Raw genomic sequence first — 19,788 nt, forward strand, 5'->3', positions numbered from 1 at the left:
AAGTTGGTGTTTCACTGCATCAGACACATGCACCATGATTCTAGTGTCTGCCTCTAAATGTGAACTTGGTGCTAAACTTGAAATACATCACGTGGTGGATAAGACAGAATATCCTGACCATTTGTTGCTATAACTACCATACGCATCCAAGACTTCATCCACTCGTACTACATTCTAAATGCTTAAGTCACATCTTCAAACGCCATTAATGTCACCAACGCAGTTCCTTTTCCAGCAAACGTGTTATCTTTTAATGCCTAGTGCATTTGAAAGGTCATGGATAGATATATATCTTAAGCTTTTTCCCCTTCCAAATGCAAACCAAAGTGTGTCTGCCCCTATGTCACGAAATAGCGAAACAGCAATGACATCAGTATCGACTGTTCGAGTCATGACTCAGTTAAGTCTGTGTTTCACTGCATCAGACACATCGATCTTGATGCTAGTGTCAGTCTCGTGTAAACATGGTGCTAAAGTTGAAACATCATCAAATGGTGGATAACACTGAACATCCTGAGCATTTGTTGCTACAACTACCTTGTTCTCAAAATTGTATTGAGCAAGCTGCTGTGAATGAAAACTTAAAAGTTCTTTCTTATTGTCGTCATCTCTCAGAAAACTTTGCCAATTTGGAGGATGTTTTTAACCCTGGATTCGTCTGTGTATTCCCTTTCCCCGAAATGTTCCTCTTGCTTCTTTTAGCAGCTTTCAAACTACCAGTATTGTCTATGTTCGCATCCGACACTACATCCACTGTTGTTACAATTTCAAGGTGTTTCCGAACGAGTATGATGATTGGCTATTATGTCCTTACCTTTATAAAATATCTTGAAACTGTAACAAGAGTGGATGAAGTTTTTTGATGAGTATGGTAGTTGTAGCAACAAATGCTCAGGATATTCTATCTTATCCACCACGTGATTTATTTCAAGTGTAGCACCATGTTCACATAAAGAGACAGACACTAAAATCATGGTGCATGTGTCTGATGCAGTGAAACACGAACTTAAACGAGTCATGATTAACAGTCACTGATGATGCTGTCAATACTATTTCGCTATTCCGTGACATAGGGGCAGACTAACTATGGATTGTGTTTGGGGAGGCAAAAATCTTTGGATTAATATCTATCAATGGCCTTTCAAATGCACTAGGCAATGAGTGATCACACACACTTATTTCTGACCCATACCTCTACCGGTTGTGATACGGTTCTCTCTTTGCTTGAAAAGGAAAAAAAAAGACTGCGTGGGAGACATTGATGGTATTTGAAGATGTGACTTTAACATAAGGAATGATGATTGATCAGCCTAAATCACCGGGGTTTTAATGTAAGATCGCACAAACTTATCAGATGGAGCTAACATGATTAACGAAGCAAGAAAATCATTGTTTGCACAAAAGGGAAGGCTAATTATAAGTTAGGCTATTCCCACAACTTTTTAATATTTTCAAGCATGTAAAACGTGCAATATACTAATGCAGGTGTTTAGTGAGACGAGCTTGGGATTGGCTCTTATGCTACCCAGTCCAGGCACTAATGAATTGCGAAGGGACAAAGAGGGTCCCTTTTAAAAAAAAACTCTTTCTGAGGCCTCATCATTTTGTCAGAAGCTTGTACATTGTGGATGTAAGAAAGGATGCCGCGGTAATTTTTAATGTGGAAAATCGGGTCTCCCGTGCACTGTCTTGTGTGCATGTGGTGGTGACTGTGAATAAACATGTATTCTTGGCCAAATAGTAGTAATTTTTAAAATGTTTTAGTACTATAGTGATTTTATTTTGTTTTAATCAATCTATCCAAAACTCTACATCGAAGAAATGGATTGAGGACTCATCTTTGAAATTTACGTCATATTTTTACCGGAAGTGTTAACTTTATATTTAAACATTTACAACATGATAGAATAAGTTGTTTTGGGGATAACTTAAAGCAAAAAGATTAATGACCCGCACAAAAAAAAATCATTTCCTTTACATTTTAAAAAGAGTTGAAAATTTAAATAATAAATTGAGATATTTCTTTGTCCGCCATTTTGGATATAACCGGAAGTAAGGGTTTTTAAGACATATGTCTTATACATTGTATTCACCAGAAGCACCAAAGAAAGGTTCCTGCACAATTTGATGATAGTAGCAATACGTAAATATACATTTCAATTATCCTCCCTAAAAAATAAGCTTATTTAAGTACAATGTCCGCCGTGTTGGATTTTAGCCGGAAGTAGGGTTTCTGAAGACATCTAATCTTTTTAATTTATCCAAAAGTAGTAAAAAACCAAGGTTTGTACCAAATATTATGGTAGTACCATGATAATAACACATTTTTACACACTAGCCTTCGATATTGGGTTGATTTAAGTATGACGTCCGCCATTTTGGATTTTACCGGAAGTGAGACATTTTTTTTCAAATGCCTCCATATCTGAAATAAAAGAGTAATAGTTGAGGAAGGTCTATGCCAATTTCATGCTTGTAGCAGGATGTGCACAATTTTTCACAAAGCCGCCGTACTAATGTGAAAGACTTGAATCATATATTCTGGAAATTAGGCGGAATTCAATATATTAAACAAGTTTATCAAACATTAAAGTTTTCTTTAAACGACCGTGACATGTTATATATCTAAATATTATAATCTATTTCATTTTTATAATTAAAGCCACACCAATGCAACATATTGTGATTGACTTACACCGATACACGCCATATTTTTGATAACTGATTTATATTTAGAATTTTTTTTTGTCAGTAACAATCCTAAGAGCATAAAGAATATTTAGGTCATAAATTATCCGTTTCTTTAAAAGAAATATTTGAAGATACATTTGTCTAAAATCTTATGATTTAAATCTCAGGAATACAATATTATGATTGTGTTTGTTGAAAAAAAACCCAATTCGAAACAATTTGCACACGTTAAAAACCAGGCTGTTAAGGACCTACTTTTTACACGCTTTTTGTCCGTAAAAATGTCATCCGGGGTAATTAAATTAAACTATTTGGAGACGAAGAGCATTCTAAACATAAATTCCTAAAAAAAAGTTCAAATCTGGCTACGGTCATGTGTGCCTACGGTAACTAAAACTTAGTTAAGTAGTTTTTTTTATGTACAATATATTTACGAAATCTGACATATGTTTGATACTTTATGTCACCAAATTGCCCTTAGCCCAATGATTGGAAAAATTCATACACAATGGCATGTTTATGATTTTGCTTAAATCAGATGCGTCGTAACGAGACTCGTAAGAGGTGTCCAAAACAAACTGTTAAGATGAATACATAAAAAAATATGGAAAATATTGAAGTATACCTAGCTTAGGCTTCAATTATATTGAAATCGAAAAAAAATTTATTTATGAATTTTCGGGAAAGTTTACAAACATTATACATGTTATAGGAAAAGGCAAAATTGTCAGGTACCTTAAGTTTCAAAAATCAAAAAGTATTAAAATGTACATTTGTACCAGACAAAATCATTCAGATGTCCAGAAGATTACAATCTGTCTGGCATTAATATTTATGTTTACGAATGTTGTCCTACATACTACAATTAGGGTTTCAAACACCTTATAGTAATGCAAAACATTGAAAATGTCAAAACAGCCACATGTTGAAATTTTGTAATTTATATCTTTAAATTGAACAATAGGTCTTTTGATACATCTGCGTTTTTCAAAACAAGATTAAATGTACGTATACAATTTTGTTTGGTAAAGCTGTATAAGCCTTTACCAAAACGATTTGCATAATAGTCATCTTATGTCAAATATTTAAACATGTTCATATTCATATTGTGAAAGTGACATTACAACTGACCTTGTTTCAATTAAGTGTCAATATTTTATCGGTTTTTTTTTTGTTTTTTGTTTTATAAATATGACATTTTAATTATCTATACAAAACAGTGGCGTCGACAAATCGGATTTTGGCAACTTATACGACTAAACGCTAAACTATAAAAGAGGTGTATGAGGTAAAAAGAACAGTGTTTTGCAAATTTTGTCAGGCACGAGTTCTTCTAGATTAAGTAAAAGCCAAAATTTGACAACTGAAATTAAAAGACCGGCACTGTTGTTCCGATAATATTCTGTGGAATCTGACCCATTTCACCTTAATTAAAGAAGAAGTGCAGATAAGTCAACACTGAAAATTAGGTCATTGCATATGCGAACATAGTTGTGTATAAGGGAAATTACAATGATTTCAAAATACTCGCTACTGTAAAATAATATCTGCGGTTGAAAACTTCAATGGATTAACAATTAAATATTGAGAAGCCGTTACTTTGGTAGTTCTGTATGTTTCTGTACGTAATGTTTTTATATTGTTGACACATTTTAAGGCAATAAAATCGAGATCACTCACCGTATGTTAAGCATACAATAAAAAAAATCGGCATTAAGTATTATATCAAAATAAATATTTAGTAATTTAATATTACTAAAACTACCGGACACACATTGTAGATATTAAAGCATAATGGTATTAAAACATGTAAATAGATGGAATCAATTAATTTCCTTAAATGTTATGCACATTTACTATATCATTTCAATCGAATGGTTAAAATCGTTGGGGTTTGCCAGATCTGAGGTGGAAAAACAAAATCGTTAACAGGAAACTTTTTTTCGTAACTTGCCTAATTCACGAGATTTTGCCTTAAACAAGAGTCAACTCTTGATTATTATATCAACTATACATTATCCCTAATAACGATAAGATTAATTTTAACCAAAGTCTACATACATTCCTTAACAAATTTGATCATTTAATTTGATGCCTCCCCAGTACCAACGAAATCCACGAAAATTAACATACAATGAATAATGATAACCCTAAAAAAATGTTTTATTTGTCTAAAAACTCATCGCCTGCGTATTTTTCGTATTTAAAAAAGTTTTACATCGCATGTCGCGTGTTTATAATTTTCGTCATCATTTATCAAAACAACACCTTGTTGATATATGTTAATTAAATCTTAATATCTAAGAGTGATAACCTCTAACAAAGAGTAAATAAAGTGATAACCAGCAATTATTCTAGTGAACCTGAGAGATTTAGTGTAACTTTCTTTGATAAGGGAAAAGATATGTTAAACAACACCTATTACTTGATTTATTTCACTTGACTGGGCGGGGTTGAGGCAGTTTGTTTATTTAAGACCAGTCCATCTATAGACAGGAGTTTCGGGATAAACTCATCAATGAAGTGTCCAGTTAATCGTTCCATATCATACATGTTCTTTTGTATATGCGTTTGGTGACACTGATTGGTGATAAGACTTCAATAATGATTATACGGGAATCATCACACACATCTTCAAATAGACTGTCCTAATGCAAATTAAACAATAAGCTCCGCCCGATCAGTTAAAACAACATTAGTAATATCAACTAACATCCAGCAACTCTTATATATATATATCACTGTGTCTAAACCACACCGGCAAAATTTGTTCGGACTCGATGGTATCTAACATCCGGCACAATGACGGAACATTAATAGACAGAAGAAAGCTAGGTTTCTCCTTATTTTTTTATTTTTTTTTATGATATCGAACAATATATATACATATACAACTTTTTTCTATTGTGAGATGCAATATTTTCTACAACCGTTCTATATTAACGGAGAAATAAGTCAAAATGCATGTCAAAATGACGAATTGAGTGAACCTTGCCTCGAAATTGTTTAATTTCTCGTTAAATTGTTCACATTGTACGGAAAGAAAGGTACGGGAAGATAGATATTGACACGGAGATTGCAAATTTAGTTATTATGAGCATCTCCATAATTGTATCTCTGTGTATGGAACGAAAGAAATGGGTCATGTCAAAATGGAACAGGCCGGTTTCGTCATTGTATACAACCCGGTTTCGTCATAGATTTCAAAATGCATAACCCGGTTTGGTCAAATAAAAAAAATCATAATCGCATTACATTATAATTGATTATTTAACTTCAGCGTTCAAAAGGAGTTGTGTGGGTCGTTGGAAAACAAGTTCGTTCACCGGACAACGGCTTATTATTTATATGAGTCTCAGATTCAAATAAATAATAAGCAAAAACTTGAATTCCTACTCTTATAGAACACAAATATTTTAATTTACTTTGCATTCCGAAATTTTTTAACAGCATATTCAGATTAAAGCTCTCTAAATATGCGTTTTCTATATGAGTTATGGGAAAATATGTTGAACATGTTTAAATTTGAAATTAAAGTTTACGGTCTTAAAAATCGAAACACACTGATATGTGATTTTCTCGCACAAAAGGATGGACACCTTTATAAGTAATCTAATCATTCTATGTATGTAATCTTTTCTACAATCGTTAAAAATAAATCTTCTTAAGGATAAACGTTGATAATAAGACAACTGTATATGCATGCATAATCGACATAGAAAATGAATGTAGGATTACAACTACCATGCATTAAAATATTTTTTTTATCCCTTATTGTAACTATACTGCTATGTCCAAATTAGTATAATAGTCTCTGGTCATCGACAAAATTCAATAATAATTATTTTGTTAACATTACTAAAAAAAAAACGAGTCTGTACTGTCGCCGTTGTGTTATGATGATCGTACACTGACGTTGGTCAATATATTTTGACAATATATACGGACAGACGGATTCAGTTTATTTCAAAGTGGACGTAATTCGAACAACTTTTACATACCGCCGAGCCTAGCGAGTCGAACAATATTTTGATTAATTTTTGCGTTATAAAATCGTTAAATACAGGAATCAATATAGTTTTGGCAACCAAAGGTGGGGTCGGGGCGTGCAACCTATACGTCATCTAGATTCGCCACTTATCTTATAAAGTGTATACCGAATTAAAATATTGTAAGAAATGAGAAAACAGGGACACCCGGGAAATCGGATTATGTGAGTTGGATTATGTTTATTATAATAAATGCCGAATATCAAGTTCTTTTTATCGATTTCTATACATTTTTTTTCAAATATATATAAAAGTTATATAGCAAAAATGATAAGGCAGACAAATATACAAATAAATCGACTTGGCCGATATTCTAATAAAACTTATTGACCTTTAATTACGAGTTTTTTTACCATTTCTTTGCGTTTTTACACGCCCGTCCCAATTTTGACAGGACGTATTATTGTATACACCCGTCTGTCCGTCCGTCCGTCCGTCCTTCCATCCGTCCGTTCCTCCATCTATCAGTCATTCGGTCCGTCCGTCCGTCTGTCTGTCTATCTATCCGTCTGTCCAGCATAAACATGTCGCACCGTAACTTCAGGACAGCTTATCTTAATAAAAAAACAACAGATTATTTAAAAATGTCTATCAACATGAAAAGTTCATACAAATTCCAATCGACAACAACCCGACCATATATAGAGTAGAAAACAGCCGCAGGCCACAATGGGTCTTCAATGAAGCGAGAAACTCCCGCATCCGGTGGCGTCCTTTAGCTGGCCCCTTAATAAATATTTATACTAGTTCAGTGATAGTGGACTTCATAGTAAACTGCGAATACATGTATATTTATTATATTTAAGGGATAATTTTAACTATGATACAAGTTGTCAGCGACAACACTTTTACTCAGTCCATTCCCGAATCACACGCTTGTAATTCCATGGTTGTCTTTGGTTGCTTTATACCATATGCGTTTTGAACATAAAATAGGCAGGTAGTATTCTTGTTTGAATTATTTTACATTTATAATTTAGGGCCAAGTTATAGCTTGCTTTCATGCAGTTTGTGTGTTTTTCTCATTGTTTAAGGCATACGCTGACCTAAACTTGATTAATTCAACATAATTTTTGTGTCTAAAAGAAAGTTGTCTCATTGTCAATGTTTATGGGATAAGTGGTTACCGTCACTTCTTCTTAATAAGACTTAGATATAAATGACGGTCATGTTTTGCAAACCAACTTTTATTCACATTGAAAATACAAAACTGTCAGATATTGTTTTCGAAAGTTATCTTGAAGTTTCAATTGAATTTGAACTGTACAAAAAATTAATTTGAACTGTAAAAATAATGTGAAAAACATGCCTATGAAAATAAATGTGCCTACCAGAAACGGGGAGAAAGTTACAAATCTCACTGCTATGTTATGGATGCTTAAGTGTGAAAACTCTCTTTAGTGCGCAAGTAACACAGTATATATAGTACCAGAAAATCTGACAGGACTGCATGCATGATTAATATGAGCAGAACAGTATAGACTATAGTCGGTTTGGGACTGTTCGTCAATGATTGAATGCATAAATGTATTAATAATTGATAGTAAATATTTTAAACTAAGTGTATATAATATATTATAATAAATTAATATTATGGCACAATCAAAATACATCCTTTTATTTTTCATCTTTAGATACTAATATTATAAACAAAGAAAATATAATAATGTTACAAAATAATTAGATACCAGTGTTTGCTATTCAGTATTTATATTCCATTTAAAATTAGTTTGAAGTTAAGTGAAATCAGGGTCATACGCCTTTCATCAGGAAAATGTGTATTATCATAATTAACTATGTCCAAAAGTGCCCGTTAAAATAGATTTTAACAGGCCAAGTTTACTTTACAATAAATATATATTTAAATTCTCGAAAGACAATGTTCAGATCCGTGCCAAAGTTTCTTTTCATAAATTGTTTGTTAAAAAAAAACAAAAAAACCGGGTGATATATATAGACGAAACCGGGTGATTGTGTAGTAACAACATTGACGAAGCTTTTTTGACTTAGATTAATTTAATTCTTAAATTTGACAGCAATACAACAAAAAACAAAATGACCTGGGATTTAGTAAGCTTAGTATACATTTAAGATAGCTGCATAGTTTGATGAAAATCCAAGTTGATTTGAAAAAGTTATTAAAAAAATTAAAGTGTACTATCTCTATTTTGTCCGAATTGCAAATCTTAGCTTTTTTTACCAAGATTACTTTAATTCTTAAATTTTACAGCAATACAACAAAAAACTAAATGAAATGGGATTCAGTAAGCTTGATATATATGTAAGATAGCTGCATAGTTTGATGCAAATCCAAGTTGATTTGAAAAAAGTTATTAAAAAAATTAAAGTGTACTATCTCTATTTTGTCCGAATTGCAAATCCTAGCTTTTTTTTACCAAGATTACTTTAATTCTTAAATTTTACAGCAATACAACAAAAAACTAAATGAAATGGGTATTAGTAAGCTTGATATATATGTAAGATAGCTGTATAGTTTGATGCAAATCCAAGTTAATTTGAAAAAGTTATTAAAAAAATTAAAGTGTACTATCTCTATTTTGTCCGAATTTCAAATCCTAGCTTTTTATACCAAGATTATTTAAATTTTTAAATTTTACAACAATACAACAAAATACTAAATGAAATGAGATTCAGTAAGCTTGATATAAATGTAAGATAGCTGCATAGTTTGATGAAAATCCAAGTTGATTTGAAAAAGTTATTAAAAAAATTAAAGTGTACTATCTCTATTTTGTCCGAATTGCAAATTCTAGCTTTTTATACCAAGATTACTTTAATTCTTAAATTTGACAGCAATACAACAAAAAACTAAATGAAATGGGATTCAGTAAGCTTGATATATATGAAAGATAGCTGCATAGTTTGATGCAAATCCAAGTTGATTTGAAAAAGTTATTAAAAAAATTAAAGTGTACTATCTCTATTTTGTCCGAATTGCAAATCCTAGCTTTTTTTACCAAAATTACTTTAATTCTTAAATTTTACAGCAATACAACAAAAAACTAAATGAAATGGGATTCAGTAAGCTTGATATATATCTAAGATATCTGCATAGTTTGATGAAAATCCAAGTTGATTTGAAAAAGTTATAAAAAAAATTAAAGATGCCTATCTGAATTTTTCTATAATAATTTTTTTTTTACATATTGTAAAATTAAATTCTTTCATTTCACAGCAATAAATCAAACTACCTAATAAGCTTGAATTTTGTAAGATCAATATTTAATTTAGTTAGATGGGCTGATTTACACCAGTCAAAACTAAATTTGAAGGTCAAGACTAGTCGAGACAGGTCGAGACTGGTTGAGACTGAGTCGAGACTAGTCGAGACAGGTCGAGACTAGTCAAGACAGGTCGAGCCTTGGTCAAGACCATTTCAGACTACACAAAGATCATCAAGTACTGAATCAGACTAATTAAGTAAAGTCGAGACCTAGTCGAGTACACTTAAGTACAGTTAAGTACAGTCGAGACAATGTCGAGACTAGTCGAGTAAAATGTGTGCTCGATTTTACTGGTCGAGCACAAAAACTGGTCAATTCAGACTCTGAGGAGTTTGTAGTGTAAGAAAAACAGACCAAAACACAAAAACTTAACTATAACCACTGAACCATGAAAATGAGGTCAAGGTCAGATGACATCTGCCAGTTGGACATGTACACCTTACAATCCTTCCATACACCGAATATACTAGACCTATTGCTTATAGTATCTGAGATATGGACTTGACCACGAAAACTAAACCTTGTTCACTGATCCATGAAATGAGGTCGAGGTCAAGTGTTGAAGTGAAAACTGTCTGACAGACATGAGGACCTTGCAAGGTACGCACATACCAAATATAGTTATCCAATTACTTATAATAAGAGAAAATTTAACATTACAAAAAATCTTAACTTTTTTTTCAAGTAGTCACTGAACCATGAAAATGAGGTCAAGGACATTGGACATGTGACTGACAGAAAGTTCGTAACATGAGGCATCTATATACAAAGTATGAAGCATCCAGGTCTTCTACCTTCTAAAATATAAAGCTTTTGAGAAGTGAGCTTACACCGCCGCCGCCGCCGTAGCCGCCGGATCACTATCCCTATGTCGAGCTTTCTGCAACAAAAGTTGCAGGCTCGACAAAAACTATGTAACAAAAATTGTTAAAAAAAGTGTTTGGAATTTCCCTTTTGGGGTACCATTTTGGGGTATTTCCATAAGAGCGTAGTCCAGGCGGTAAAACATTGACATATTAAGGAATTAGAAAGGGAAAATGAACTTAATTGATAACATTTGATAACCATGTTATATAAATAACCAATTTGAAGACATAAAAGTTTAAATTCATAAAAGTTTGACCATTGTTACTTTACGTTGTCATGGTCGTGACGTGACGTTGTTGATGACGGGGGCTTATAGGTTAGTTGGGGTCATTGACGTATAAAGCTAATACGTTTATACGTATAGCTTTATCTGTATAGTAAAATAGCTGATTGCAGTATAATATCATATTCAAATTCAATATTAGGACAATATCAGCAAAATATATTTCAGATATTGAAACTAAAACTGTAAAAAAATAAAAATATTAGGACTATAAAGCATCTCAATTTTTTTTTATTTGGTCAATGGTATAAGGGAGATAACTCCAATTGATGTAATTTAAAAATGTACTTAAATTTATTAGAACAATATCAACCAATCAAATTGCGAGAAATTACTCTAAATCAGGATAATGTTTTTGTGGTTATACCTTATACTTTATATTGATTAATATAAATTAAAAACAAATTAATTATGAAATGCAATAACTTATATATATGATCATGAATATTCGTAAAGAGTACACACAAGCTGTAAATTACTAAACATTATAAAGTATGTACAGAAGTCAAACTATAACTATGAGTCGATTCAAACACTAAAGAAAATAATTATTCTGTCCCACATTAAACCAAGAACATTTGTAAGTTCAATTATCTCCCTTGAAATATTTCAGACATAGATTATACTTAGTCATATTCATATCATAGTCCAAATGTGTAAAGTTTCATCAGTATCAGTCCATTTGTTCAGGATAAGTTGCTCTTCGAAGGCATATGGACAAACAGACATAAGGTGATATATTTTTTGTTGGGGATTTTACAACAAAATGAAAAGACCCAATTTGCATACACATATTGGCATGTCATGCATTAGCTCTTTGTGAATACTGTTGTAGATACCTTGCTTTAGGTGCCTTTACTGATACAAGTTGATTAAAACTTTCATTGGCTTGTGTTGATCCTAAATCAGTTATGGATTCACTCCTACTTATCATCTTTCTGACTAAGCTGTTTAACTCCTCCTTTAATCCATCAGATGTCAGTGGTTTCCCGTTTGGCAGACTTTTGTACCTAAATTCAAATAAAAAATCAATACTGCAAGTATGACAATTAGTTTATGTAGAGTTTAAAAGTGGCTCTAAAGAGCCTGTGTTGCTCACCTTGGTCCAATGTGCATAATCAACAAAGGACACTCCAAAAACTTTTCAAACAATATATGAAAAAATTTCTGTTTTGTTGATATTTATTAATGATTGTTTAGTCTATTTAGTTTCTCTCTATCTTTCATAGTATATTAACCATATTTGACTTGTTATTTGACTGGCTCATCATTTTTTTTTTAAATTCAGATTTCTATTATAATTTATCATTATTTACAGCAAATGCAAAAATGGAAAAATGGTCCCTATGGGCAATAACCCTAAATAGAAGATGTCAAACTATTTCCTTCATTGCCTCATATTAGATCTTGTATTGCTGATAATCCTCAATAATATTATAGGGTTAGTTGCATGAATGTTGTAGGGTTATTGCATGAATATTGGGGAATATTGTCCCGAGTAGAATTTTTTATTGCACGAGCTTGCGAGTGCAATATTTGTTCTACGAGGGACAATATTTCACAATATTCATGCAATAACTCTTTTATTGTATAGCAATATAATATTTGAAAATAAAAATTGGTTTAAACTAATATTTTGTCGTTGATGACGTTATGAATTTTTAAGATTTATTGCACTAGTGCAATAATGGAATTTATTGCACGCTAACTTTTGGTTACTTTCTGTGGGAAATATTATATTGCTATACAATAAAATGAGTTATTGTGCTTACTTGAAATTTTCAGGATTTGTGTTATATGTGTTATATGTACACCAGTCAACATCTTCACATTTTTCATGACTACCAAATACATGTGGCACAATTCTTTCCAGATTACATTTGATGTCATCTTCTGTCTCTCCTCCTTTTATTGCATACATAAAACATCTCAAAATGTACTGCCTGGTTTCATCTTTCTGTAACTCCCTGTAACTGCAATATAAATTATTAAATAAATGTGCATGCATAGAACATTAAACTGCAAGTTGCAATAACTCTTTAAAAATTATGCATATCAATGAAAATAATGTAAGTATAATAAAAAGGGGCATTTTTAAAGCTCAAAATGTCAAAGTCTGGATGTTGGAATATATAAATTTTTATCAAAGAAGCCCAAGAATTAAATTTTTTTATTGAATAACAAAAAATCAATTTTGGACCTTTTGGACTTCAATGTGGACCAGTTAGACAACAAAATATCAATAATCTAAATCCATGGTTAGATTCAGCATATTAAAGAACCCCATTTATTTAATTTCTGTTTAATTTTGGACCCCAATTTGGTGCATCTTAAAAACAGGGACCATAATTTAAAATCTATTGACATGTTCAGATTCAGCATATATAAAAGTATCCCTAGAATCAAAACTTCCAAAATCAATTCCAACCATCCTTTTGTTGTCATTAATGTTGTTTGCAATATCTGATAGATTTCTATTCACTTATAAATACTAAAATTATTGTGCAAAAACCAAATATGTTCAGACGACTACAACAACTTAAGGTGGTACCCAACACTTTCACTGAAATTAATTTGGCTCTTTTAATTTTCATAAAATTTTGACAAAGTATTTACGGCCCTTTAATGACAAAAATATAAAAAAAAATTAAAAATTTGAACCAACCATTTAATCATAAAAAATACATTGGTTATATAGCAGTTTGACAAACACTAATTTTGATCAATGAGAAGCTTGATATATCCTTTCCAACACAACGTAATTAAAACGTTCAGCTGATTTTACAGAGTTGTCTCCCTGTAGTATCAGGTACCACCTTAATATCAAATACGCTTATCTAGCCAAAAAATGTTTTTGCGGTCACATAAAAATCTAAATTTGTACATACAAAACTTTTTTTTAAACCACATGTCTGTATTTTTAAAGGTTTGTTCTTTGCTGTTTTTTTTCCAAAATTATTGATTAACAGAAGTATATACCTTTTAGAAATATTATGCAAGCTTGTAGATATTCCCTTTTTGACATGGTTCTGGTCGTCCTTTTTTGAAATGTTGTCAAACTCAACTTGTAGTCTTGCTGTTGTTGATGCATCATTATCTGCATGCACAACTGAAACAGAACTTGAGAATATACATAAAGGACTAAAATTTAGGACCAGAAAAAAATTGGCAATTGAAATTTTCATTAAACATGACAAACATACCATATGGGCTTTACTCATTGTTGAAGGCCGTACCGTGACCTATAGTTGTTAATGTATGTGTCATTTTGGTCTTTTTGTGGGTCATTTGCAATCATACCACATCTTCTTCATGGTTCATGGTTCATTCTGACCTAACTTAATGTTGAATTTGTATAAAACATTCAATAGAACACCATTTCCTAACACACATAGACTTAGGAAATCTAGAGATGATCTTATGTAATTGCAACTGCATATTATAATAATAGTTGATGTAGTTTTTGATTGACCTAGAAATGACCTACTGGAACATGCTTAAGTTAGCTTATCAAAGATGTGAACCTGAATGGCATTGTCAAAATCACAAAGGCAACACTTTAGTGTAACACCTTTTGGCTTCATCATATAACAGAACTGTAATGATGCTTTATTGTAAAGATATTATTAACCTTTGATTTCACATCCATCATCTTTCAACCTGTGAGCCATTGTAACAGCCATGTCCGCCTCCATAGCTTTACTTGATCCATGCCAATTCAAATGGCAGTCATGGTCTGGAACAGTTTCTTTCCTGGATTGGTGGTACTCACAGGTCTTACATGCTTTACTACGTAATTCAAAAGACAGTACTTTCCCAGATTCTTTTCCAATGAAGGTTGAGTGTCCTGTAGAAAGTTTAAATGTAATTATTATCCCGTACAGAAATTGCTAACAAAAGCACATGAGTTTCACATGTGAAGCACATGAGATGCACGTAAGAATTGTATGCAAATAAGTTTGCTCACATGTGCAGTTAGATAGTTTATATGTGCACAAAAAAATTCCAGAACTGATTATTATAGTCCATTCTTATGTTGTACTGTAATACCACTGTTCCAGGTTAGGGTAGGGTCAGGATCCTGATAACACGTTTAACCCACCACATTATGTATGTATCATGTCTGCCCAAGCCTGTAATTCAGTGGTTATCATTGCTTATGTGTTACATATTTGTTTTTCATTCATTTTTTTAAATGAATAAGGCCATTATTTTATTAGTTTGATTTTTTTTACATTGTCATTTCAGGGCATTTTAGAACTGACTATGTGGTATAAGCTTTACTCATTGTTGAAGGCTGTAGGGTGACCAATAGATGTTAATTTCTATTTTTTTTTAGTCTGTTATGGAGAGTTGTCTAATTGGCAATCATACCACATCTTCCTATATATTTTCTCAAACTCATTGCATTAATAAATCAGACATAACATATACAGTAACAAAAAAAAACACCATATTTAATTACTTTGTTTTGTTTCAATAAACTGGAGGTTTAAGAGTAAATTATTGCTTGATTGCTTTGATTTTTTAAGTTTGGTTTCAACTGGTTTTACTGAAAACATCATTCTTACCAGTATTACTATTGTAATTCCACCCAGAGCCTCTCTTCTGCCAACCACCATCAAAACTAGCTTCAACCTATCAAAATATAATTTTATTTCTAGTATTATATATATATATATATTATATCTGCCTGCATGTAAATATAATTTGAAAGAAAGTGTATCTATAGACAGACTGTAAGTCAGGGTAAATTTAATGACCATTTTATTCTTTTTATTCTTGTATAAAACATTCAATAGAACACCATTTCCTAACACACATAGACATAGGAAATCTAGAGATGATCTTATGTAATTGCAACTGCATATTATAATAATAGTTGATGTACTTTGATGTAGTTTTTTTGTGCACATATAAATATTTTATTCTTCCTAATTTTTTAAAAATTAATTGGTAGAAAGTTTTTTTAATGTAAAATGTTTGATTTATATAGCTATGGGAAGATGTGGTATGAGTGCCAATGAGACTTGTAACTCTCCATCCAAACAACGATTTATAAAAGTTTAAAAAAAATAAAATATACATGTATATATGAATCAATATACATGTATATGGTATATATTGGATATTTGTAGGAATAAAATATCTTAATAAAAAAGAGTAATTAAAATCAATTTTATAGTCTATATAAACTATATATATTAGAACAGGAACATCAAATCAGGTATATAAGTGCATACAATGTATCATAAAGGAATTCTGACTAATTTTCATAAAGTGTCCATATTTTATACCCTTTGGTCTATAGTTTTGCAGTCAATATATATATATTATATAGTAAGCTAACATGCATGAAACCTGACTGAAAACAGTTGTTAAAAGTTTGATCTTCTGTTATGCTGTAAAACAATGGTTTGGATTGGCAGAAAATACATTAAACCCAAAAATGATGTTACACACCATGTTTCATTAAAATAAAAATTGTTTTTCTTCATTTCAAGGCATAAATTTATATTTATTAAACTTACATTATTATTGGTACTCTGTGCTTTTTCTTCTTCCTGTGCAGTTCTGCATGATGTGTTTGCAACTTCCCCAATCTGCTTACTTAACTCCTTCTCCTTCTTCCTCAGAGTGTTTTCACTGATAGATGGCAAATTACATTCAGCTAGAAAGTTTTGTAGATGGGTAGGCCCTATTCCTGCATGTATCATTCCTGAAACACATAAAGATAGTAAGAAAAAAGATATATTAAAAATGCATGTAATTTTCTCTAAACAAAGTTTTAGGTTAAGGTATGAGACATTTTTGAAGGTTTTTGAATATATTATAAATAGACATTTGGTGATTAATATACTTTTTGCACTGGATTTGTCATAAGAACAATTTAAGAAAAGAATAGGGTTGTCTGCATGTGCATGGTGTATACATTATTGTACATTTAGTTTCTGCTTTAATGATGGCATTGTGGTATTTGTATAAATCATTTGTATTCATGGTTAATGTTTGAAAAGAAATACATTTCATTTACCAAATCAAAGACATATTTTCTTAGTTAACCATGATTTAAAAATGTAATAAAAAAATATAGGGGCCTGGTCCCTCCTATTATATAATAAAAAAATGATGCATTCTTTAAAGGGATCACTGTAGCATAACTGGAACACATGCCTCCTCTTACTGGAGCCTTAGGGGGGTGGGGTGGGGGAGGGCTTATAAAATTTATACAACTTACAAGTACAATACATGAGTCTACAATAGAATAGAATATTTTTATTTCCCAAATTACAGGGCCCATAAAGGGCATTAAATCAGATACTATGTATCTTAAATCTGTATGAAGTACAAAGGGACTCTCTATTACTAGCTACATTTATGGAAGATTCTAGCTAAACTTGATTAGGTTTTTTATGCTAAAAATTGTATTTTTTTCTAAATGTAAACCTACCTAATGCTGCTTTTGTGTTGATGTCATAACTGCCTGTTGGTCCTCTTTTTCCTGTCTGGACATCAGTGACTGTTGCACAAAGATCACATCGAATCATGATAATTCCACTTAAACCAAACAGCTTTTCTCCTACTGTATTTGACAGGTGAAGAGGGGACTTGCAGATACAGCAATACATTCCCACTGCGAGGAGATCTAATTCAACTATCCTCCTCCCCAAACCCCAAGACTGTTGTTTCCCATAAAGTGGGTCAGTGAATTCAGCCTCTGCTGCTATATCTGTGTGGTTATGAAAGTAGTTGGAGTGGTCATTGAATACTCCAACTACCTCAGGGTCCTTCTGCTTTAATTCATTTGACCATTTAAAAAAATTTGACCTCTTATTCTTTTTAACACTAGCTTTACCAAATTTGCCTGTTACATCTCTTTCCTGGTTCATTTAAGCAAAAATTTTAAACTATATATAGATTGGAATAGTACAACAATAGCCTGATCGTCTGCTCTTAGCAACAAGTAAACATTCTGATCTGGATCTTTAAAAGTCTTGCATATTGCAATGTTATTTTAAAACGCTGCAATGAATTAGACCAAAGCACAAGAGTTATCTTTCTTAGGCGTTCTGTACCCCCTTAAACTTAATTCACGTTGCATTAATCTTATAAGATTATACAAACGAAAAGAAACACAAAAAAAACAAACAATAATCTAATTAAAGACCTTTTCATGAGAAACTACGCTACAAGAGCAAACGTTGATTAGGTCATCAGAAGGTTGATAAGCTTTTGCTCTAGTCATTGCACTACAGATTTACCTGGTATAATATTATGGAAATAAACTGACTCGATACGTACTTTCTTGCACGATACTAAAGAGGAATATCTCAATTTGTAAAGTATAAAATTGCAATTACATAACTGCTTCGTGTACTACATCAATGTACAACTATGTTTACCTTAACGTGTTTGTAAATTTAAGGTTCGCAAATGACCATCAGTATTAAGAAATCAAAGATAATGCAGTTATATTGTATATATATTGTGTTTTTTTTTAATCAAAATATCATTTCAGAGAAGCAAAGCAAAAAAGGGTTTTTATTTTAGAAAGCCTTAAATATTTTGATATTAATGGGAATTACGCTTAAATTTAATACTCCCAAAGCAATATATCATTTTGCTTGCGCTAGAAATAAGGATACAGTGTACGTTTTACAATGCGAGCGAAACACTAGATTACGTAGAAGTAAACAATTAAAGTCATCGCACGGCTTTCAACAATGAGCAAATCCCTTATCGAATAAAAAGCTAAATCTTGCAGACTTGTTTCTCTATTATTAAGAGACTTACTTTATACAAGAACATCGTACGAAGAAATAAAAGAAGTTAGTAGTATCCTTCAACTTTACCTTGCGCTATATTGATGATTTTCTCTGACCGAATAATGCAAAATTTGGTTACTATGTTGAAGGCTTCTATCCCTTAGAGCTAGCAATAAAGGATACAAAAAAAGTTCCCAATTGTGAACTTTAAATTTCTCTGTGGCAACATTCCAGTAGCACCTGCATACATGTACGAGTGGTCATCTCCAAATTGATACGATATTTCCGTGTATTTACTATCATTGTTTCCTTGTAAGAGGGTTACTGCTAACAAGGAAGCAATTTAACAAAGGTTTCAAAATGGTGAAGTTAAAATTAGGAGATAACTGTATTGTATTTTAAGCTCCGACGGCATTAATTGGGGATTTGATGGTCGCAAATTAAGTTTACTGGTGACGCACCAGCGGAGACAGTAAACGGGTATTTGCGAACATCATATCCCAAATTGATGCCGTCGGAGCTTAAAATACAATATTGTTATCTCCATTCTAATGAAACTGACAGAAAACAACGTTAAAACATGTATTTAAAATCTGTGATATGCCGTCTGCGCTTGCGCGTACGTCCCATAGCATCAATTGTCAATTGATGCCATGTAAGAAGGTGACGTTATCCAATCAAAATGAACGTTACAAACGTTGCATTAGAATTATTCCTTTTGTAAATTGTACGAACACCATCAAGATTTGGTTGACCATTATGGGATATCAGTTTCACAGATGATAGCAGATATGTTCCTTATGTCGTAGCTACAATCCCACCCCCTTTCACGAATATGACCTACCAATTTATACTTAATACCGGATAGTACTCGAATGAGTAACACT

General features: G+C 31.9%; 1 protein-coding gene across 1 annotated transcript; it reads right to left on the reverse strand.

Moving 5' to 3' along the window:
- Nucleotides 1-12,936: 12,936 nt before the first annotated feature.
- LOC139495271 (uncharacterized) lies at nt 12,937-18,165 on the reverse strand (the record flags this gene model as incomplete). The annotated part of the gene is made up of 6 exons (XM_071283546.1): nt 17,587-18,165; nt 16,667-16,854; nt 15,707-15,773; nt 14,767-14,982; nt 14,115-14,244; nt 12,937-13,108 (listed from the first exon to the last, which is right to left on the reverse strand). Coding segments are annotated over exons 1-6 (1,212 nt in total), but the record flags the coding sequence as incomplete, so codon positions are not given.
- Between the last annotated feature and the right edge of the window lie 1,623 nt (nt 18,166-19,788).

Source organism: Mytilus edulis, chromosome 11 (assembly GCF_963676685.1).
Source record: "Mytilus edulis chromosome 11, xbMytEdul2.2, whole genome shotgun sequence".
Taxonomy (NCBI): Eukaryota; Metazoa; Mollusca; class Bivalvia; order Mytilida; family Mytilidae; genus Mytilus; species Mytilus edulis.